The 24,493-nt window shown below is 41.1% G+C and overlaps 1 protein-coding gene across 2 annotated transcripts in view; it reads left to right on the top strand.

Annotated features, from left to right (window-relative positions):
* stk10 (serine/threonine kinase 10) overlaps positions 1-24,493 on the top strand; it is a 93,098-nt gene that overhangs the window by 26,761 nt on the left and 41,844 nt on the right. For both annotated transcript variants that reach the window (XM_078411579.1, XM_078411578.1), the window contains exons 3-6: positions 11,127-11,175; positions 12,290-12,439; positions 19,317-19,389; positions 21,054-21,248. In XM_078411579.1, coding sequence (XP_078267705.1) covers positions 11,127-11,175; positions 12,290-12,439; positions 19,317-19,389; positions 21,054-21,248 — 467 coding nt within the window. The remainder of the gene's footprint in view (positions 1-11,126; positions 11,176-12,289; positions 12,440-19,316; positions 19,390-21,053; positions 21,249-24,493) is intronic.

Raw genomic sequence — 24,493 nt, 5'->3', positions numbered from 1 at the left:
TGTTCAGTCCCGCGGCCGAGCCGCACCGGGCGATAGAAGGCCCCACGGCTGCACCGGGCGCTGTTCAGTCCCGTGGCCGCGCCGCACCGGGCGATGGAAGGCCCCGCGGCCGAGCTGCACCGGGCACTGTTCAGTCCCATGGCCGAGCCGCACCGGGCGATGGAAGGCCCCGAGGAAGAGACCTAAAAAAAGAAAGATTCCCCCCCCCCACACATACACCCCCCCCCCCCACACATACACAACCAAAGCAAAACACCCCAACACACAAACAAAAAAGGACAAACAGACTGCCAGCGAGCCGCAGCCGTTAGGCGCCGCCGTGGATAAGTGTGAGGTTATCCACTTTGGTGGTAAGAATAGGAAGGCAGAGTATTATCTGAATGGTGTCAAGTCAAGAAAAGGGGACGTACAACGAGATCTGGGTGTCCTAGTGCATCAGTCACTGAAAGGAAGCATGCAGGTACAGCAGGCAGTGAAGAAAGCCAATGGAATGTTGGCCTTCATAACAAGAGGAGTTGAGTATAGGAGCAAAGAGGTCCTTCTGCAGTTGTACAGGGCCCTAGTGAGACTGCACCTGGAGTACTGTGTGAAGTTTTGGTCTCCAAATTTGAGGAAGGATATTCTTGCTATTGAGGGCGTGCAGATTAGGTTTACTAGGTTAATTCCCGGAATGGTGAGACTGTCGTATATGTTGAAAGACTGGAGCAACTACGCTTGTATACACTGGAATTTAGAAGATTGAGAGGAGATCTTATCGAAACGTATAAAATTATTAAGGGGTTGGACACGTTAGAGGCAGGAAACATGTTCCCAATGTTGGGGGAGTCCAGAACAAGGGGCCACAGTTTAAGAATAAGGGGTAGGCCATTTAGAACTGAGATGAGGAAAAGCCTTTTTCAGTCAGAGTTGTGAATCTGTGGAATTCTCTTCCTCAGAAGGCAGTGGAGGCCAATTCTCTGAATGCATTCAAGAGAGAGTTAGAAAGAGCTCTTAAGTATAGTGGAGTCAGGGGGTATGGGGAGAAGGCAGGAACGGGGTACTGATTGAGAATGATCAGCCATGATCACATTGAATGGCGGTGCTGGCTCGAAGGGCCGAATGGCCTCCTCCTGCACCTATTGTCTATTGTCTAACAAGAATCCAAGTGGTTGATGTTAAAGGGTTGTTGCAAAATGCAGATTCTTTAATGGCATTTTAAGGTAAGAGGAAAGATTTCATAGGAACCAAAGGGGCAACTTGTTCACAGAGGATGGCACGTATTTGGTTATTTACAACCGGAAGCCAAACCCATCCCCAGGAAAGAAAATGCCACTATTGGATGTAATGTTCCCTCAAAATTGCAGTCATTGCAAAAGCTGAGGAAATAATTTGTTTTTATGTCCTGTACAATCTGATATTTGAAATCTTATTGCAAATAAAATCTGATCAGCCAACTTCTTGCTGAATGTTGAAGTAGACTTGAGGACCAAATAGCCTAACCTAGACCCCCTACTTGTATTCTTCACTCTGAGCTTGTTATCATGGCTGGCACAGACATCGTGGGTTAAAGAGTTTGTCCTCTGTTGAAGTGTTCTATGTCCTGTGATTACTAATGAATAATGCAAATTGTCTTGCCCACAGAATTAAATCTTCCAAGCATTTTTCAGGTATATCAAATTGAAATGTAAATATTTTAAATAAATCTATGTACGGAATACAAGGAGGCGAGTATATTATTCTTAGATTGGGCCTGATTAAGTACATTTTGCAAAGTATGTCTATTGCATCTGGTCATTTCATTTTGTGCAAACCCAAGTCTGAATTGGATATTTTCATTTAATTTTTGCTGATTAATATCAGGGAATAAAATCAACACAATACAACCTGCTGTTCAGTAAATTGTGCCAAAACTGAACTCTAATTTGATACCAAAAGGAGTACCCAAGTGGGACTACAAGCCTTGTTTTGACTATGTTGTTGATAGACTATTATCATTAACCAGTTATGTTGCTTATCTTTTGCAATTTTTAACACTCGCAACAATTTCAACTGTGAACATGAAGTGAGAGTATAAGCCCACACATGAATTTTTGAACATGGAAGATTAGTTGAGCCATGCAGTTTATGAAAAGCATTCTTTGAGAGCATGGCATCCTCTTCATTTCCGAAGCAATAAAATAAGTGTTGTTCTGTGGTGGTATTATGTGGAGATGAGGAAGAACTTTTTCAGTCAGAGAGTGGTGAAGGTGTGGAATTCTCTGCCTCAGAAGGCAGTGGAGGCCAGGTCGTTGGATGCTTTCAAGAGAGAGCTGGATAGGGCACTTAAGGATAGCGGAGTGAGGGGGTATGGGGAGAAGGCAGGAACGGGGTACTGATTGAGAGTGATCAGCCATGATCGCATTGAATGGCGGTGCTGGCTCGAAGGGCTGAATGGCCTACTCCTGCACCTATTGTCTATTGTTATATGGACTTTTCCATCAACGTCTCACTTTTCCAGTTCTGATGAAGTGTACTGCTCCTGAAATATTAAATGTTTCTCTTTCTACAGATAAATGTCTGAGTTGCTGAGCCATTCCAGCATTTTCTGTTTTCACTTCAGTTTTTAAATTTTAAAAAAATTAATCGAACCTTGCTTGGTAATCAATAGCTAGAATGATTCTGCTCTGATATTAGAATTAATAACAAAACCTTGAGTAGTCATGCTTGCATTGTATCACAATCCCTTCAAGAAACTGATTTGTTGACAATAAAATGGGTTGATGGGTTAGTTGTGGGACAATCCATTTTCATTTTAGAAGTACATGCACATGTACAAAAAAGTACATGTGACTATTTCATAGTTCACCTTAAAATTTCCATTAAACATTTTGTACAGTGAAATTGTCTTTTTTTGACAAATCATTTGGTTTGCTATTTTGAGAACAAAATCCAACCACTGTCATTTTAATTTTGGAATAGAAAATGAGACCCGAGTATATTTTTCACCCTTCTCCCCCTCTCTGGCCCCTCACCACCCCTGCAGTTTTAGGCCAGGCACAAATATTTAGGATTTTCCCCAACCGTGATTGTATGGCAGTATCCCTAAATATGGGATGTTACATGTACTGCTCTGGGAAGACGAGATATTAGCAAGAAAATGAGTGTGATTAATGAACATAAAATCATTATTGTGAGCCTCCATTTCTGATATTGACTGAGGGATAATTTACTAATTATGCTGATTACCTGAAGAAGCCATGCAGTTAATTTCTGGATACTCTCAAGACAAGACAAGCTTTCTACTTTTTCCGGTGTTCTCATAACAAATAATTCCATATAGGGCTTTGGCATGGAATTTTCCAAAGTCTAGCTGCTCAAACTCTTCTACTGCTTTTGGCAATACTTCAATGTGCTTTCTATTTTAGAACATTTAATCCTTCTATTAAAGTAAAACTATGCAATGCCATGAGGTAGCAAAGAATGTCTTGTACTTGCACACAAGGCCTCTGATTCACAGGACAACAAAACTTAAAGACTGTATCTGTACATGAATCTAGTACATATTTTCCAGTAATAAACTGCACTTGACTGATGCCTTTGTGACAAGTTCCTTTCCAGCAGAAGTGGGAGGAACCTCACCCATCCAGAGGTTGGGTGGGTTTAGTTGTGTTGGAGTGCTGGTAAAAAGCACAAGCTAGCTAGGAGAAGTGTCCCTACCTGAAACGTAAACCATCCATGTTCTCCAGAGAAGCTGCCTGATCCACTGAGTTAGCCAGCATTTTTCCTTTCTTTCCTAGCTAGTACCAGCTGGCTTACATTTCTAGGTTTTGAGAGTATGATAATTAGGACATCTGTGCTATTGACCCTACAGGAGATTACAGTGCTCTTTTTGATACCGTCTGTATCCATGTCAAGGATTTAAAGTTTTTGCTGTTTGTGGCTTTTCTGGAAGCTTAATTAATGCCTGTGGGTATGAAACAGCCCTTTCTGTGTCTGCTCTAATTTCACTTAGTGCCCAAATAGAAGATTGAAGCTCCCGTTGTTTGGTATGCAATTTTGCAACATGAATTATGTAGCATTTTTGATTTGTATGCAGACATGCTGATAAAGCCATAAAAATACATCTGCAGGAGATTTATCTTGTATTCTATTTGGTTTCTCCAGTGTGGACATGGATTAGTCGACAATGTGAATGTGACACAACACCCATGAACTACACTCAAAATGCATACTTTAATAAAATTCTATTCTTGTTGTTGAAGGTCTAAAGATTGATCCAAAAAAAGTTATGCTTTAAAGGGGAAATAGTGTTTTTTTTTCCATTGGTATGGGTTGGGCTTTGTCTGAACAATCCAAAATTAAGCAAACCGATGTAGTGATGATCTAGGCTCTAGATTTGGCTGGAGTGTGGGAGGCTGAGGTGTGACCTTATTGAGATGTGCAAGGTCCTAAGGGGCCTGGATAAAGTGACTGCAGAGCTGTTTCCCATGTTAGAAGATTGCAAAACCAGATGGCATACGCTAACGGTGAGTGGGTGGAAATTTAAGAGGGACTTTGGGGAGCTTTTTCACTCATTGGGTAGTTCATATCTGGAATGAGCTGACAAATGAATCTACAGAAGAGGATATATTTGACTTCTAAAAGACATGTGGACAGATATGTGTAAAGGAAGGGTTTTGAGGCCAACATGCCAAATGACAGCAAATGGGACTAGTTCAGTATGCCAAATTGGTTGGCATGAACAAGGCGAGCCGAAGGACCTGTTTCTGTACTGTACCACTATATGACTCTACTTCTCGGAAACATTCACACCACCTGGGGAACTATGCACCTCAGTGTCTAAAAGAATTCCAAAGGGGTTGAACATGTTACTTGTTTTTTAGTGAATCAGTGAAGGCAGTGCCTGCAGGCTGGCTCACCACATTTATATTATTACTGTTCATTCCATGAGCTCTGTTACAACTGTAGATACCGACCTGGTCATTTGATCTTCTCCTGAAGTTTGGTACATATGGTTTCTTTTCAAGCTTTTTAATTAAAAAAAAGTTGTTGGCCTTCAATCAAAATTAATCTATTGCTAGAGCACCTTGAAATTGATTAGCAACTAACTATCATAAAAGTACAGTCAGAAAATGCTGAAATACTCGTGCTGACAGGCAGCATTCATGCAAAGAGCACCAGAATGAATGTTCCAGGTCAAATAACGTTCATCTTTAACGTGAAACATCAATTTTGTTTTTATTTCCAAAAATGCTACTTGTTAAGCTGAGTATTCCAGCATTTTAGATTTGCAGTGCGGAAACAGGCCCTTCGGCCCAGTGAGTTCACACCGACCGGCGATCATCCCGGATACTAACACTATCTTATGCACTAGGGACAATCTTTACAATTTTAGCAAAGCCAATGAACCTACAACCCTAGCCCAGGTCACCAGGAGAAATTCTGCACCGTCACGGAGAACGTACCAACTCGGTACTGACTGCACTAGTATTGAACCCGGGTCCCTGGCATTGCAAGGCAGCAACTCTACCGCTGAATACACCGTGCCGCCCGGTTTTCTGGCTTTGTTTTTATAATAGTTAGTTATTAGCCAATTTTAAGAGAGCTATAGCAATAGATGGAGTTTGATTTGGAGGTGGCTGAATAGTTCGAGCACTTTGTTTTTATTTCAGATTTGCTGCATCTGCAGCCTTTTTCTTCTTGTTATAAACAGAAATGCTCGCTTCTTGGCCAGGGACACCTGGCTGTGGTGTCAACATCCTTGATTCAATCCAACTGAGGCTGTTAAAAATACAAAGGTTACCATGTTCATTGGAGTTTTTCCAGTGAAACACAGCTGGGATTGTACTTGAGTTTGTCCTGCACCTTATTCCCATGTTTGTCCTGCTCCAATCAATCACAAACCCTTGCTGCCATGTTTGCCTCAAAGTGAATAATAACCATGCTTCTGATGGCAAGCAATGAGATGCTTTCCCTGGTGGCCTTAAGAGGTGTTTAAAAATATATATATATTGAAAACACATTTACCTGTTGCAAATTAATTGAAAATATTACTTAAGATAAAGAGCAAGCAGGCAAACTGCTTGCTCTTTCATTGGATATGTAGGGCTGCTCTAAACATGGCAGCAATGTACAAAGCAAAGACAGAGAATACTGAAATGCTCAGCTTGACAGGCAGCATTTTTGGTGGTAAGAGAAGCAGAGTTAATGTTCCAGGTCAAAGAATCTCATCTTCAACCTGAAACATTAATTTTGTTTCTCTTTCCACAACTGCTGGTTGTCAGTATGTGTATTCCAGCATTTTCAGGTTTTCTTTTTGATAATAAACATAGCACAAAAAGTAAGGAAATTTGTGTTTGGTAGATTATTTCTTTGTTGTAACAATGCTTCTTGGCAATAAATCTTATACCGTTGGAAAGCCTGTTTATTTCCCTTTTAAATGGTGCCACATTTGTAAGGAACATGCATTTGTGGGATGAGCAGCAGAGCTGAGTATGTGGGTTGTGCCCATGAAAAATCTGCCAAATCTTCTCTGCCAATGCCAAACAGCTTATTCTGCCATTGACTCTTGTTCGGTGTTGTTTGGTGGATTGGATGATTGAAGTCTGAAGAAACAAGTCATATTGGCAATTTAACAATTTATTCATTTAATAAACAGTATTATAACAGTATTATTCCTCAGTAGCGTGTGGAAGAACCATACACAGCCACAACAGCCTGGCACCTCCTCCTCATGCTGGTCACCAGCCTGGTCACACACTGTTGTGGGATGGCATCCCATTCTTCAACCAGCATTTGTCGCAAGTCAGCCAACGTGGTTGTGTTGGTCACTCTGGCACGAACAGCACGCCCAAGCTGATCCCACAAGTGTTCAATGGGGTTGAGGTCAGGACTGCTGGCAGGCCATTCCATCCTCTCCACTCCCAAATTCTGGAGGTAGTCTCTGAGAAACCCTGCTCTGTGGGGGCGAGCATTGTCATCTTGGAGGATAGAGTTCGGTCCCAGACTGTGGAGATATGGGATTGCCACTGGTTGCAGAATCTCATCTCGATATCTCTCTGCATTCAGATTGCCTCCAATGATGACAAGCCTCGTTTTTCCAGTGAGGGAGATGCCGCCCCACACCATCACACTGCCTCCACCAAAAGATGTTACTATCGGTGCAGCAATCAGCATAGCGTTCTCCGCGTCTTCTCCACACTTTGACCCTATGATCCAACTGCCGTAGGAAGAATCTGGACTCATCGCTGAATATAACGTTCCTCCACATGTTCAGGTTCCAGTGCACGTGTTGCCGACACCAGCGCAAACGGGCCTGACAGTGAAGGGCAGTCATGGCAGGCCTCCTGGCAACCCTATGAGACCGGAGATCGGCTGCGTGCAGTCTGTTCCGAATTGTCTGGGCAGAGAGCCGTCGGCCATAATCGTCCTGCAAACCGTGACTGCAAATCTGTAGAAGACAGCCTACGGTCTTCTTCGGGTGTCGTCTTCTTGGGACGCCCACTTCACGGCCTGTCTCTGACATCCCCCGTTATATGGAACTTGGCCTTCACTTTGGAGATGGTACTAGGGCTCACTCCAAATAATGCCGCAACTTGGTTTTGCGGAACACCAGCTTGAAGTTGCCCTATCGCACGGGCCCTATCCAGATCAGTCAAACGTGGCATGCCGATTCTTGGAGCAGACACCTACGGACCACTGTAGCAGGGCCCATGCTCACAGATGCTGCCAATCAGGCACCTGATTGTCAGCACCTGGGGGTACCAGAAGCTCAAAACAAGAGTCGATAGCAACAGCAGAATAAGCTGTTTGGCATTGGCAGAGAAGATGTGGCAAATTTTTCATGGGCGCATCCCATATACTCAGCTCTGCTACTCATCCCACAAATGCATGTTCCTTACAAATGTGGCACCATTTAAAAGGGAAATGAACAGGCTTTCCAACGGTATAAGATTTATTGCCAAGAAGCATTGTTACAACAAAGAAATAATCTAACAAACACAAATTTCCTTACTTTTTGTGCTATGTTTAGTTAGCTCTTTCCATAATAGCTACCTTTAAAATTGAGGGTCTCGATACAAAATGCATCTGGCCTTCAGCTGAGGATGATCCCAAGCTACCACTAGACTCTGAATTTAAGCACAGACAAAAAATGAGTGTTTTATAAACATTGTGATAGGCATTTTTAAACCATGACTGGATGTTATTTCGTAGTGTAAGATGCCAGATCGTGATGTATGCGTCCTTGTTTCCTTGAGATCTTACTGACACATCCTTAACATCTATCTATATACTAAAACTCTCCTTTGTTCACTTGTTCCTGAACTACAGCCAAAACAGTACAAGATAGCGCAACAATTTTAGGCCCACCTTTCTCACCGTCGTCCCATAGTCTGATGGAAGAAGTTTCATTGAAATTGGTGTTATATTAAAAAAATTATTCACATTTAAAACTTTTTAAAAACCACGCATGTGCAGTTGGGGCTCCGTTGATCTGGTACTTACGTAAGATGGCCGCCGCATCCACTTGTACGCAGAGCAAATGTGTCTGCACCTGCGCAGTTGGGGCCCGTTGAGCAGGGCTCGCCCGCCTGTCTCTTTGGGGCAGGAGAGCCAGGCCTGGAGCCGGGGGAAGCAGCCGGAGCCTGAGACTGGGCCTGGATGTAACCGTGAGCCTGAGGTGGGCCAAGGGGAAAGGCGGCAGCAGCAGCGGCGGTGAGGCCAGGTGTAGGTGGAGGCCGTGGCCTGGCGCTGGGCCTGCCCTCGGCTCCCCGTTCCCCCTCCTCTTCCTGGCTGGCCCAGCGCCTTCCCCATGCCGCCCAGAGTCCAGCGGCTCAGCAATAGTGAGAGAGCCACTGCCGTCTACCGTCTAACACTGAACATCCCTGCACCGGGATGGGACAGGACTCTTTGACAGGACTCCACCAATGGCGGCTGCCCAGGCCGGGCGCGTTGCTCCCTGGAGGAAGGGAGGAGTGGGGGAGGAGAGGGTACTGCACCAATGCAGGAGAGGCAACCCTATGCAGGGGGGTGGGGGGGTGGGAGGAGAGGGTTCTGCACCAATGCAAGAATGGTTTGGGCCCAATGGGTCCACTTGGTTTAATAATTAATAAATATGCTGTAGCGGGACGAGAAGGAGTCCCGCCAAAAACTAATCGGACACGAGTTGCATGCACTAGACGTGTTTATTTCCTCCAGTACAGTTCCCTACTACTCCCCTAGTCACAGGCGTTGCCCGACCTTAAATATCAACTCAGGTACCGACCCCGTGGCTAGCGCCTCCCACACCGAGACGCCACCCTCTAGCGCCGATAGTTCGTTCTGCCCTTGGGTTGCCACCAGGTGTAACCACAATGCTTGAGTTATACACTTGCAGGACAAAGAAATCCTAGCTTAATTTCAACCGAGTTAAACTTACAGGCTAAGAGATGTAAAAACCAGAATTGTGTGAGGACGGAGATTTGTTAGTTATTGCTTCGGGCAGTATAGAATAATTGTTTTAGCTGAGCTGTATAGGTTTAGTTGTAGCCGGCAGCCCGTGCTGAGCTGTATAGGTTTAGTGGTGCCCGTCTAATTAGAGTTTGTTCTTTAATGAGGAATGTTTGATGCGCTGGGACTTGCATACTGTCATATGAGACACGAGCCAGGTAGGAACTTGCTTGCTGGAGCCTTTAATCACCCTGTTGGTTGGATGCACGGCAAACTGTGTTGGTGACTTGTCAAGATACAGGCCGTTTAAAGTTCAGTCACAGTGAACTGAACAGTCGTACTGTTTTAAAAATTGATTTTCATGAAATGGATCGTGATAAATGTGACTGAGTGTTGCATGTGGTGTTGGTGTATTTTGTTTTAATAATCATTCAGACCCACAGTATGTTCCTTTCAATAGCAGTTCTGATGGCTGTTGTGTATTGCCAAAACAGGATATTTGGCATGCCCTGTTAACATTAGCTGGAAAAATGTTTTTTTCAATCAGCCTACAAGTGTGTTCCTGCCTTTTGCCAGTGAGCCAGAAGGCACATCCTCTAATACCAGGAAGCTTCCTTGGTATTTGGAAATACCTGTTTCTGAACTGTTTTTTATTTTATGGTGTAGTCAGTCACTCACTGATTGTTATAGGGTCTGTTGTGCGATTAGTGTCATTTCAACAATAAAAAGGAAATAAAAACAAAGGTCAACTGGAGAAAGAACAAATGTATGCTGCTGTGGGTGATTATAATGTAGGATAAATGTTTGTTGGAAAAGCAACACTTTGTATTCCCCAAATGTTGTTTAACCTGTGCATTTCTGGTCTCCCTTGGCTTGTTTTTGCTTCAAATTTCCAAATTTTGCACAGTTTTGACTAAGTATGTCAACAGATTTGTAAAGTTTTTTCCGGGTGTTAAGGAATAAACATACTAGCTTCAGTTTATTGGAAGCCGAATATCTGACATCAAATCTACTTATAACATTGCATGCTTGGATTGCATTCTCTCCTTCAAAGTGACGAGGCTCTGGGCAATTCTGCAGTCCAAGTTCTCAACCAACACTACTTCCTGTACTACTTGTGTTTGTCCTGTAAACTCCATTGGCAAACCTTACCACAATCTTGTCACATTAATAAATCCACTTGTTATGTTTCCCTGCACAAATCTATTTCTTTTTGTTGAGGTTCTCTGTCTCTCTCAAAATTAATGATTGCTCATTCATCAGTTATGTTTCTGCCTCCTTTTGCTTTGTCAGTCGAGTAAAACATTTCCAAATGTTTGAGGTTTACATTAAATATCAAATTTTCTACATCCCATTATCATTGACACCCATTGTTCTTGTTGAGAAGACTGTTTCCAAGTTGTAGAATGAGCAGCTGAACATTTCTTAATGTGAAAGTATTTTCTGGACCACAATGAGTATGTATCTCCTTTATGGAAAAATGGTCCTGCTTATTGCAAAGGAATGAGTTTTCAACACGCGGCTGTCCTTGCATATGGTGATGACATGGCAAAGCATTAACAGGAGAATAATGCTTTTACAGTGCATGATGCCCTCAATGATTGAACGTTGTTTGTATTGATTAAAAGACACTGGACAATACCAATATGAATGTATTCCTGTAATAATGTCTTGCATGAACTTTGGTGGAAATCCTAAAATTTTAATGTGCCACTTTTATTCTCTTTCTCTTTGTAAAGATTATGATCGAATTCTGTGCAGGCGGCGCAGTAGACGCAACAATGTTGGGTAGGCTTCCAATTATTTAAATGTGGTGCATATATTTGAAACGTTTGTTATTTGTAAAATGTATTTCAGTCATTCTAAATTGTGACCTCTCTTCCTAGTCCTCCGTTCTCTCTCATTACAGCAGTCTAGAATTTTGGTACAGTATAATTTTATGCAAATTTCCATTTCCACATATCTTTGAATACCTGTATTTATGTTTAGTTCTGTCGTCTTGAACAGTATGATTCAACTTTGGGGCTTTCTTCATGACCAGCCAAAGATCAGGAATTTACATGGCTTCCATTATCAAATCAGCTTCCCTATCTGGGGCATGTGCTTGCAGATAAATTGGGGAACGAGGGTCAATGGTATCCAGGTCCTCCAAATGGTGTGCTATGTGACCTTTGGGTTAGTCAGAAACAAATGAATTGATGAGACAAGCTGTTCTGGCTCCAAGTAAAAACCCTGAAAATGTTACAACTTGGTGTGCGAGCTGAAACCAAGTATTTAATTATGTTCTAGGACAAAAATACTGCTCAATGAACTGTCCAACCCCGAGTTATTTCAAAAACAATCCCTGCAGTTCAGAATACTTTAAAAAATATTTTCTGTAACTGCCTTTTTTAGTTTTTACCTTGGTTTTGTGCGCATGTCTCAATCTCGATTACATTTTGAAAAATGTTTGATTTCGTGTCTGAATTCTTCAAAATACTTCATTAATTGAAAGTACAATAAAAGACCTAATAATACCACTTTTGACAGGTGCTAAAAATGCCCCTGAGGTTTATGACTGATAGCAATTGAAATTGGGAAGGGGGGGGAATCCATGGTTGCTATATTTTAATAGGCAGTTTTCTTTAGGCAACAAGCAAGTAGCAGTACTTTGCTGTGGATCACTGAGTGCTGAATTCTTGGCATTTGTATCGTAAGAGCAGGTTTTTGAATGGTCTTGTTATAGAGCTGTAGTACAGTCACCCCTCTGCTCTTGCTAACCTGGATTTCGTTTAGGTTCTGATTGCAGAAGGCCACTACTTTTCGTCATTATCTCTTCCCCTTCCCCCTCGCCCCACAACTTCCATCCTCCTTGCTTGAGGGCGTCATCTTCTTGTTTGTTGATTGTCATTTTCTTCAACAGAATTGGATCGTGGGCTGACTGAACCACAGATCCGTGTTGCAGCTCGGCACATGTTGGAAGCTGTAGAGTACCTTCACAGCCAGAAAATCATTCATCGGGACTTAAAGGCGGGGAATGTTCTGCTCACTCAAGATGGTAACGTTAAACTAGGTAAGCATTTGCTCATTTCAAATAATAATTAATTGAAAGGGCCATGTGCTAATTTGTAAGGTCTAAAGGAAAAAATAAGTTTGACTAGAAAATGAAGCAAAACATTTTGACTTTCAATGAGGTGCGAATCAAGCAATATTAATTCTGAATAGTTGTTCATAATTCTTCAAGTAGAACTTCCTGCGTAATGGGAGTATGTACAATTTGTGTTCCATACTTTGGTGACATTTGAAAAAGTAGCTACTCTTTTGTTGAAAAGTGGTTCTCCATGGAAGTTGCTGCAGTCTATAGGAATCACTTTCACGTATGCTCCTTCATACAAGTGGTTTTGGAAGTCTGTATGATTACAACTTAACGTGGTACCATGGTAGAACAATTTCTAACAAATTCTGAAGTAGTCTTACTCTCTGAGTCTCGGGCAAAATATAATCCAGTAAAAGAAGAAAATAGATGTTCCTTCTGGCAAAAGCACAGTAAATGATGACATTTTCAGGATCCCAGAATTATATATTTGAGAAGATGTCCCATTGTAACACTTTTTAACAAGTACTACATCAAAAATGTTGAGTTTGCTTAGAGGGCACTTTGAACAATATGTTCTATATCCAGTTGGAAGAACAGGGAACATATTAATTTACAGACTGTCTCAACACTTTTGTAGTCACTTCCTACAGGGCTATTTATAGATTGGCAGTCAGACCCAGAGATTAACAGACAAATCTAGTACTGAGCAAATTGTACACTTGAGTGTTACTTTTCTATTCACAATTTTAAACAGAGGCCCCTGACTCTGACCTCTTGCATTGACTTAAAGGATCCCATGGCACAATTCTGACGAGGAACAGGAGAGCTCAGTTGCGAGTCAAATTTTATCCTTCAGCTGGCATTAATAAAACTGGTCATGCTGCTATTTCTAGGATCTCGTTGTGTATAAATTAGATGTCAACGTTCCATTAATAAAAACTGACAGCATTTCAGAATTGCCTCATCAGCTGACCACCGTGAGATTTGAATGATTCTACATAAACTCATGTTGTTTTATTGATGTTTTATACCCTTGAGTTATTAAAAACCTTTGACAATCACTACAATTTTTACATGGAAATTTGTAAATTAACAACACAATCTTGTTGCGTGCTTGTCTTCAATTGACAAAATCTGACAAAATTTGTTCTAATGACCCAAAAATCTCATGACATTCTAATTTGGGACTGGAAATGTTTCCAAATACACAGGACAAGAAGTTAGAAATCCAAAGTGCCAAATGTCAACTTGCTCCCGGTGGTAATGGGAGGCTTATGCACTCACCTATGCTCCTCCGATGTTGAGAAAGGCTAGGCAGACACATCATTGGGGTTATCAAGTGGGCACCTACTTTCATCGACGTTTCGCTGATTGGACCCACGACGTCTCCAGTAGGCTCAGCAGTGCATTCTGGCGTCCCAGAACCACCCCCCCTCTGCGTCTGCCTAGCCGGCTTATTTGGGAGACCAGATGGGGCCTTTCCTCTTCAGCCAGAGCCACTGGCTACTCCGCTCTGCCACCTGTGATGTTTCCTTGATAGCCTGGCGTAGGGCTCGTCCGCTGATCCCCAGGTCCTTCATCAGTCTTACGGTATATGTTGCCACAAATCCTCGACATCCAAGTTCTACCGGGCAGATCTTTACTCTCCAGCCCCACTGTTCTGCCTCTGCTGCAAGGTCTGTGTAGCGCAGTTTCTTTCTTTCAAAGGCTTCCTGCACAGCATCCTCCCAAGGGACTGTGAGCTCCACAAAATACACCATGCGCTGAGTTGGACCAAAGAAAATGGCAAGAGCTCACTAATATTTTAGCATCCTGTTTTTGCATGAGATGCTTAATTTGTTCAGCCATATAGTGTGGAAACAGGCTATTTGGCCCACCAAGTCCACGCCAACCAGCAATCACCCATACACTAGTTTTATATTATCCCACTTTTGCTTCCTACGCACTAGGACATCATCCATTCCTTTTCTCCAGAGATGCTGCCTGTCCTGCTGAGTTACTCCAGTATTTTGTGTCTATCTTTGGTGTAAACCAGCATCTGCAGTTTCTTCATACACAAAAGAAGCTGTACCTTTAACTATTTGGAATACAAGGCTGACAGTGGAGCCTTTGTCAACAAACTTTTTATCAGACATCTGAGAATGGTAAACTGGGGCCCTTTCTGTGAAAATTGTCATAAAAGCTGGATAAGTTGCAACTCCCATTTGAGACACAGGAAAAAACAAACGGCGGGAAGGACTTAGCATGTCAGGGTAGTGTCTGGAGGAAATGGACTAATGATGTTTTGGGACATGCCCTGTCACAGAAAGAATTTGCTTTTGTTGAAATGAACAGGTTTTTTTGTGCAATGAGTGTGATGACCTAGCAAAGTGTGTAAATTGTGCCACATTGATCAGCTGTTTTTAACTGGACTGCGATTCAGCCTTGATGGGCTGCTCCTGTTTGTACATTCCTGAGCCAATAAATGTTTACAGGACAACATTGCGGAGAATTAAGAAATATTCCACCAAGCTAATCTGCATTGGCTATACCACTGATTAACTATTTTAAAAGGGAGTTCATCGAACTAGAAGGAAATTAAAAATAGAAGTTGCACAAGAAAATGGAGATGTAGTCGGAACGAAAAATTATGATGGGTTCTCAATTCCTATTCAGCAGCATGTGCAGGAAGTACATACGATGGGCATGGACATAATTGAGCTTTTGGCTGTTTTGCAGTTTGTCTGTAGTTGCAATTTAATTGTGTTTTAAGTTAACTTGCCAATTGAAATGAATGCATTAGATAAATATTTCTACCTTTGAACATAGTTTGAAGAAGTTAGTTTTTTAAAAATCTATGCTTTATTGGTGAGTTTCTTTTAAAAGGTTTATGTAAACGGTTTCACATTTGGTTGCAGTTTTGCCAGCTTTACGCTCTCAAAGTGTTGTATTGTTCCTGCTTGAATTGATAATATGAGACTTTTGCAGTTACCAAAAGTGTAAAAGCAGCACCACCCAACTTCCCTCTGTCCCTGCCGTGAACTCGGCAACTGAGCCTCAAGTGCACATGACCAGCTCTATTTTTATATTACAAGCCATCTGCTGGGGTTCAAATCTCCAAATTAATTGATAAGATTTTTTATTTCAAAATACTAATTGGAAATGAAAGAAAATGTAACCCTCGTGATAATGAGAATTAATTTGCACATGAGCTAAATATTATTTGAATCTAAATCCATCCACGTACAATTTAGGAGAAATCTGTATCCCCCAGTTAAATGTTTCTGATCAAGATTGGAACTTAAAGCTAGTAAAGATAAAGGATCTTGCTACGCTGATTTTCTATTCAAGCTGAGAACGCAACTGCCAAGTGTTCAGAAAGATAATTTTGTTGCTTTAGGAAACATCCTTTAAGACTTGATTTTACCTTTTTGAAGTTTTACATTTAATGTTAAATGGGTAAATGTGACAGCCTGTTACAAGACATTGCAAAATCCTGCAGAGTTACGACCAGGGCAAAAGTACAGAACTCTGATGGGAGATGAACGTGCAGCCTTGCACCAAGAGCAATGCAGCGCGAGAGACCTGTGTCATGTCAGCACACTAACATGCTATTTTTCTATTTTGTTCTATGTTTGTGACATTTTTAGTTTAGAGATTAGAGATACAGCATGGAAAAGGGCCTCTTTGGCCCACTGAGTCTGCGCCGGCCAGCGATTCCTCACACATCAACACTTTCCTACACACTAGCGACAATTTACATTTGTAGAAAGCCAATTAACCTACAAACCTGTACGTCTTTGGAGACATTTCTTGCAATTTATCAGCAACTTATTTCACCTTTTTAACTGTATTTTTCCTGCTGTATTCATTATGTTTGGTAAAATATATATATTTTTTATTTGTACTCATTGGTAAATAAATATGCAAATCATTGCCAAACACTTGGCTCATCAGTAGTGGATGTATTAATAGAGCACAATATTTAGTTTGTTTCTCTTGTTATCTTCTACAAATATGATAAGTAATAAATATAAATATTGGATTAGATGCTGGTTGGTATTCACTCTTCAATCCATTGTAAAATGCTTCGGTAGCAAACATGTAGTTGTGAAAAAGGCTAAAGTTTTAAGAGAAGATTGTATATGAAATTGCAGTACTGTAAACTCTTGTTTTAATGGACCCCACTTATAATGGATTTCAGTCATTGCAGACTGACCTGTACATGTACGGCAGCGAGCCCTCCTTCAGTCATGTACGGTCCTGTTGAAGTGGCTGTTGTTGCGGCTCGCATTGTAACCCCATGGGGACAACTCTTTCTTCAGGCCGCTGCCACCGACCAGACACGCATTGTCACCATGGAGCTCTCTCCCCTTTCACCACCTGCTGCTTCTTTCGTCCTTTTGTCAATTCCATGCTCCTCCGCCTCCCTTTGCTTTGCCCACTTGGCCCCTTCCCCCCCACGCCCCCTCCAGCACTGCCCCGTCCACCTTTTCCCTCTGAGTCGCCAACATACTCCATTCGGAAGATGTCAGTGACTGTGGGAAAGAAGGCAGCAGTGGAGCGGAGAGCGGACAAAGCAAAGGAAGACGCAGCAGCTAATGAAAGGGGAGGAAGCCCCATGGTGACAGAGTGCATCTTGTAGCTGGCAGCAGCCTGGAGAAAGACCTGTACCCAGGGGCTACAACATGAGCCATCTCAACTGGATAATGTGGTAACTGGTGAAGGGTTTGCTAATGCAGACCATTGGCATTGGCGACTAGTTTTAAGGTAAAAGAGTGACTCAGTTTGAAGAAGGGTCCTGATGTCACCTATCCAGTGATGCTGCCTGACCTACTGTGTTGCATTTTGTGCCCTTTTGTGTATTAACCATCATCTGCAGTTCTTTATTTCAACTACATACAATGGTAACATCTTAGTTGTACCGGACGATCGGCAATAACGAGCATCGTTTGTGCCTCTCCAGTTCAAACCAGCATCTGCAGTTCCTTCCTACACAATCCTTCCCCATGGTCTGTTATAACGAGGATTTAATCTATTGTAAAATTCCACCATATTGCTGCTTAACATTTGTGCAAGTTTGTTGTACTCAGTATATATTCTGCTTAGCACTTCATTACATTTTATTATTATTTTGTTTTCCAATTGTGGATAACTAACATAGAAAAAAATACAATCTTTTCGATGTTTCACGGAGCCTTCTGTTTTGAAATTGTTTTAACATTGTGGGAAGAAACCATGAACAGCTGAATCTTGTGCAAGTAAAACTGGATGGATATTCAAGGCTGTAAAAGAACCAGATATTTTGCAGGCATTTTTATAAATAGAATAATCTTTTGAATTTTTCATAACTTTAACACAACAGGATCTCAAAACATCAAGAAACATAATTTGACCAAATTGGGGCAAATGACCAAATTCTTAGTCAGAAAAGTAGGTTTAATCAAAAAGGAAAGATTGAACCAGATCTTGGGATGAATTTCCTGGGCTTGGGATCTTAGGCAGCTAATCTCTGGCTGCAATGGAGAGTGGGTTTGGAGAAGATCATTAAGCCAGCACTGAGACATTACTGACTGATGGTGTTTTAGGTGATAGATAGGGAGGCACAAGACCATGAATGGATTTGAAATTAAGTAAATATTTTGAGAATGTGCCCCTGTTTATTTGGGAGCTTCTCTAGGTCAACAGGCACAAGGGTAATGGTCAATGGTGCAATGCAAGAAATTGGCAGCAGAGGTTTAGATCTCAGATTTTCAAAACACATACAGAAGGAAGCTGATTCAAAGCATTGAAATGGCCCAGTTTGATTGAGAAGTTCCATTGTCTGTCAGCTGAGGTAGAGGATGAGTTGATACCTTGATGGAAATTGAAGGCTTGGTGTTGCCATGCATATGACATGAAAAGCTTATGCCAGAGTTAAGCATATTATCCTGGTTGTGAGCAATCAGATACAGCTTTAGACAGTTGCCAAAGAGTTGAATGGAGTTGGTGATTGTGGGTGAAACTTTATGGTGAGGGATCAAAGACTGAATTTTGCCAGTGTTTAATTTTGACCAGACTATGCAATTTAGAGACACGGGAGGGCTTGAAAGAAATGGCCATTAAGCACTGGATGTCATTAGTGTACATGGGGGGAAATACTCATGGATTAAGTCATGCCTTGTGATCTTGTTTCTATGAACATTTGAGATTTAAATTGTGGATGTAGCATTCCATGCATTTGGTTCCTGGTCCTCTGTTTATCTGATGTGTTAATGTAGAGAGTACCTTGGTCATAGTTGTGAAATACAATAGTGTGCATCATGTATCTATACGCTATTTAATAGTTCATCATAAATGTAGCCTGTGTTATCCACTGGCCATAGAATGTTGTAATTATTCCAGCACCCCTGGAGACCTGCTTCAGCATGGCTTGACCAGAATGGACAATGGTTTGGCATCTGACTTTGCCATCTTATTATCCATTATTATGTTAAAAGCTTACTACTGGAAATGTGAACCTTTGATAATTAGCACTGTTACTACTCCTGTGGTGTATAGCTTTGTGTCCAAAGACAAATGAGCAAATTGATGGTTGTCTGAGCACAAAGGTAATTTTACAAGTTTGTTTATGTCTTCTACTATTTGGATAATCAGTCTGATGAAGGGTCTCGACCCGAAACGTTACCCATTCCCCCTCTCCAAGATGCTGCCTGACCTGTTGAGTTACTCCGGCATTTTTTGATACCTTCGATTTGTACCAGCATCTGCATTTATTTTCCTACACTGGATAATTATTAGTTTAGTTTAAACCCTCATGGAATTGAACTGAAACGGATTTTTTTGTCAAATCCCATGAAATATTGTTATAACTTCAGTTCTGCTCTTTTCTCAGCGGATTTTGGTGTTTCAGCGAAAAATACAAAAACATTGCAAAAGAGAGAAACGTTCATTGGAACACCCTATTGGTAAGCAGACAATTTCCTTGATTGTAAACATTGTTCCCACGTTATGGTCAGTTTATTATGATTTGGAACTTTATATGGAGCTTTCATTTTCTTTTGATTATTATTTTCTTGCTGCTCTGTAAATACTCACATACAATGGAAGGCATTTTTATAATAAATTGAAACCTGTTTCTACTTTGGAAAAAGTTGTTTTGTTTTCGGTTTGGTGCACTGATAAAATGGGGGAAAGTCATTTTGTTCTCCATTTTCCTGGTAAATTTTCCAGAGCATAGCACATTTTTAGTTCTTGTTTCGGAGTTCTTTTCGTGAACCTTTTTGACTTGGGCTTTACCACCTTTTTTTAGATATCTAACATCTACATTCTGGTTTCCCTGTGCCCAACTATGTTAAAGCCCAAAGATAAATACAAAATGCTGGAGTAACTCAGTGGGTCAGGCATCATCTCTGGAGAAAACAAATTGGTGACGTTTCAGGTCGGAACCTTTTGAAGAAGGGTTCTGACCCTTAATGCTCCCGATTCCTTTTCTCCAGAGATGCACCAAACCCGCTGAGTTATTCCAGCATTTTGTGTCTATCATCGGTATAAATCAGCATGTGCAGTTCCTTCCTATACATTTTAAAGCCTGCAATGACTGACAGATAAAACGCCCGAGGCTATTTTATCACATTGATGAAAAACGATCAGTGAATCCATCAAAACCTACATATGGACCGTCTGAACAAATGTCATTCTATCCTACTTTCATCCATTATTATGTAATATCCTAGGAGAGGCTAGAACATATTCAAGTTTCCAAGAACAGTTGTTCAGTTTTCAAATTATTAATTAGCAAAATGAAAATAATCTCAGATTATATGTTGTTTAGTTTATTGCCCAAGATACCAGCCCACAAAGTCAGCTGTGGAAATCTGCTATGGGAACTGATCTGCCAGCTCCCAGAGCCCTGGCCATAGGCAGCAAATTCAACCTGCTGATTGGCCACAGAAATCGGCTATGGGAATGGATCTGCCAGCTGCAGCTGGACCGGGGTTCTAAAGTCCCGGCCGCAGGGGACAAATTTGAACGGCGCGCAAGTCCCATTGAGGTCAGGAATGGTTGCCTCACCCGGCCTAGGCACCACTTTTTTGGGGGGGATTTCAAATGCCCTCTTGTAATTTTGAGCAGATTAAGGCAGAGCACCACTTTCTGGAAAATCGGTGGTTGACATGTACTTGTATTTGATTTGACTCAAAGTTTTTTGTTGGATTCTGCTTTTTTTTTAAATGACTTTATTCATCAATAACGATGAAGACAAATTCTCCAAATGCTCAATTATACTTAACTATATACTAGACCGTGGACCCGTTGGGCCCAAACCCCTCCTGCAGCACCCTTGCCTCCCTCCCTCCCCTTCCCCCCAGGAGATAGTTTTTACCTTTAAAATGTGAATAACTTAAAAAAGATAACACCGATTCATTTAAACTTCCATTAGCATCAAAGGGACGACAGCGAGGTGGGCCTAAAATTGTCACGCTATCGAGTACCTTTTTGGCTGCAGTTCAGAAACAAACAAACGAGAGCTTTAGTATATAGATAGTGCCAATAATATTTATTTATCAACAGCACTGGAACAATGAAATACTAATGATACATTTTCTTTGTTTTTTATTTCATTGTTTTCTAGGATGGCCCCCGAAGTGGTGATGTGCGAGACTATGAAGGATACTCCATATGATTATAAATCTGACATCTGGTCCTTGGGTATAACCTTGATTGAAATGGCTCAGATCGAGCCACCACATCATGAGTTAAATCCAATGAGAGTTTTGTTAAAAATCGCGAAGGGAGATCCCCCAACACTGGCAAGTCCATCCAAATGGTAATTACTTCATTATTGCAGAGTTCTGTAACTTGTTTTGGCAAATGAAAATATGCATTTCATCAGAAATATGTGTACATCAGAATTGTTGCTTGAAGATTTCCCAAATTTTTATGCTAAGCTGAGGTAAACCCTGAATAACTATTTAACAACAAAATTATTATGATCTGTTGATGTTCTCTTACCAGATAAAATAGTTTTCAGGTGGGAATTTCAACCTTTTTTCACTTTATAGCTGCACATACCTTAAGGTTCACATTCTATAGGAATCTCCATCACCAATGTGCTGCCCACTATTAAGACATTATTAAGACAAGGGCCAAACCAGGGCAGGTTGGGCATTTTGCTTGGCATGGGCAAATTGGGCTGAAGGGCCTGTTTCCACACTGTATCTACTAACAGCCTCATGAAATATTCGTTACTGAAAAATGATGTTGATTTTTCAAACTTCTCAACGATATGCTATCACTGTATCTGCGGCAGGTTTTTTTGGTCCAGTTTAGTCCTTTAGGAAACGCTGAGCCCACAATGCTCAAACTAAAAGATGTTTAAGAGAAAAGACCTATTAATCACATGTATGTTCAGTGTTGCTGGGCTTGCCAAGTTGAATGGCAAAGCTAATGATGAATGGTGAGCATCGTACTAATGATTCTTGTTCCACTTTGGGATTTTCCGAAAGACAAACTTAACCAACCTGTGCAGCAGTGTAGTTTACATGTCATCAGAAATCTTGATCTTAAATTCTTAAAACTGATTTGACTTGGTTCTGGATTAATAAAATTATAAACATGAGATGTTGAAGAAAACATTAACATTTAAGCTCTGGATAAAAATGGCTCTTTGTATCCAATGAGTCTCGCAGAAAATGAAACTAGTATGTCTTCTAAGCAACTGTTGTCTGAGGTCCACTCTGTAGCCCAGCTGTCATGTGCAATTTTAATCTGGTTTAAATTTAATCAAGTGTGAAAGATGATATCACTGCTTTGTGAAAGGAAATTTCTAAAATGGTGTCAAAGGCTCCATTTACTCAAGTAATTTGTGAAAGTAGTGTTATTGGACTTCCAATGTGTACTGGAGAACACAAATCTACTTTTTTTAGAGGAGGGAATGGGCTGTATTTTATTTCCTATGAACCCAGGACTCATAATAATATATTTGGGTGGCTTTCATCACTTTGATTTAATATGATACTGTTAACAGTTCAATCATTATTGGGTAAATCTTCTCCCCTCCCAATTTCTGCAAGAGTCTCTCTGTGCAGTCATCTCCCCAGGGAAGTGTGGAAATGATTTTAACATGTTACAGAAAATCTTTATCCACTTCACACAAGGGAAGGGGCAGTGGGTTAGTGAGAAGAGGTTGAGAACAGAGGCAAACTCTCTGACCCATCACCAAGTAGCAGGAGGTCTTGAATAGATTTTTTTGTCTGCCAGAAACTGTTAAGTATCTCATTCATGATGAGTAAATGTTGAATATTACTGAATTTATGCAAAAGTGACATTAGCTCATCTGCAGAATCCTCTCCAAATTGCACATCTTGCTCTGGAAATATTTTGCCGGTCCTCCATCACTGGGTCTAAGTCTAACGTAATGCATGTACCTTCATCAGAAGGATTGTGACAGTTCATGAAAGCACTCACCAGTACCTTCACAAGGGCAGTTAGGGATGGCCATTAAATCTTGGATGCCCAGATGTTGAAAATAAATATAGGAAAAAATAAATAAATAAAAGTCAACAGGGGGATGTCTTTACTTGCTACCTACCTGAATATCCAGAAAGTTTTTAAACTGTTGACCAGGCTGAAGCTTTGAAAATTGAAATCAAATTACAGACTGGGTTCGATCACTCTTCGAGTGAGGATTGCGGAAGAGGTGAACGGTTCGGTACCAACGGTTAAGCAAGATGCAAATGCGGATAACCTGCAACAGTCTGGGATGTGATGGCAGCTGTTTGGTCTATTTATAAATGACTTAAATCATAGAAAAGCAAGATGAGAAAATAATCAAAACAGTAACAGAATGCTGATCTATATTTCAAGGGGCAAACATTTAGGGTAAAGGATATGCTATGGCTATTTAAATTCTTGCAATCACAACTGTCCAAGTTTAAGTGCATTTCTGTGCACCACCCCAGACCCTTCGAGTGAGTGAACCAAGATTTGCATATGTAAAATCTATATAATGAGAAATTACAAAACTTAGATTATTATCAATGGTACTCTATGGGTTATTGGATAACTTGGTCTAAATTTTCCAATTATTAACTGATAGCGTAACATAGAGGACAATTGTTGCTGTTTATTAAACCAGACTAAGAATAGAATATAGTTTTTCAAAATTGAGAAATTAGAAGGTCTTTCTGCATTGAAAGACTGGTAGAAGTTCAGAAACTGTTTAATCAAATGGCAGTGAATTTTAGATCAGTTAATTCTAAATCAGACACCCAGCTTCTTGGTCAGTGAGAGCTAAAGGCGAGTGGCAAGAGTTGAATTATGCCTCATCGAAGGGCGGAACATCATTTAAGGAGCTGAATAGCTGACTCCTGTTTCTAGGGAACCAGGCAGAAAGCTGGTGATGGGTTTTTGTGCAGCCAAAATAGAAATGGAAATGGGGATGGCAGCTGTTCAAAGGCAGCATTGTGCGTGTGAGCGAGAGATTTAGGGGGAAAAAACGCGCACAAGCTTGCAGCATTCTGCACGTTATATCGAATAATAGAGCAGGCTGGTTCACTGCAGGTGTCTGGAAAGATGATGAAATTCCCATTGCAAGCTGATCTGCATAATTCAGCAAGTAAATGCTTTTCCAGGAAAAGTAATTTTTACCAAATAAGAATTGTAAAGTTTGCAAGTGATCCAGCTTCATTTTATAATATTCACTTTAAACTAATCACCAGCTGTAGCCCTGTTTGTGTTCAGGATCTTAGGATGTGGTGATATCTTAACTAACCAGTATTCAAGTTGAACTTGGTTAACTGGTTATATGTTCCCTAATTAATCACACACTAGCTCTGCCTTTATTTCCTAGTAAGTAGGTTTGGGGGCTACGCTTGCCATGTGCCCCACTGACTCAAAGCAAAGGTAGAGATCAATCATAGTCACAAGCACATGTTCAGCATTTAAATTACAATGCTATGCTTCATAAGTGGCTTGCTAGAGTTGCTTTGGATTGCCCTTGGAAAGTGGATGATTCTAGCAGAATGAAGTGTTTTTGTTTGCTCATGAGTAGAGCCAGGATTTTGCTGTGTG

This window comes from Rhinoraja longicauda, chromosome 14, assembly GCF_053455715.1.
Source record: "Rhinoraja longicauda isolate Sanriku21f chromosome 14, sRhiLon1.1, whole genome shotgun sequence".
Classification (NCBI taxonomy): domain Eukaryota; kingdom Metazoa; phylum Chordata; class Chondrichthyes; order Rajiformes; family Arhynchobatidae; genus Rhinoraja; species Rhinoraja longicauda.
The sequence above is the reverse complement of the archived record's forward strand: the minus strand, read 5'-3'. Positions and strand labels throughout refer to the sequence as shown.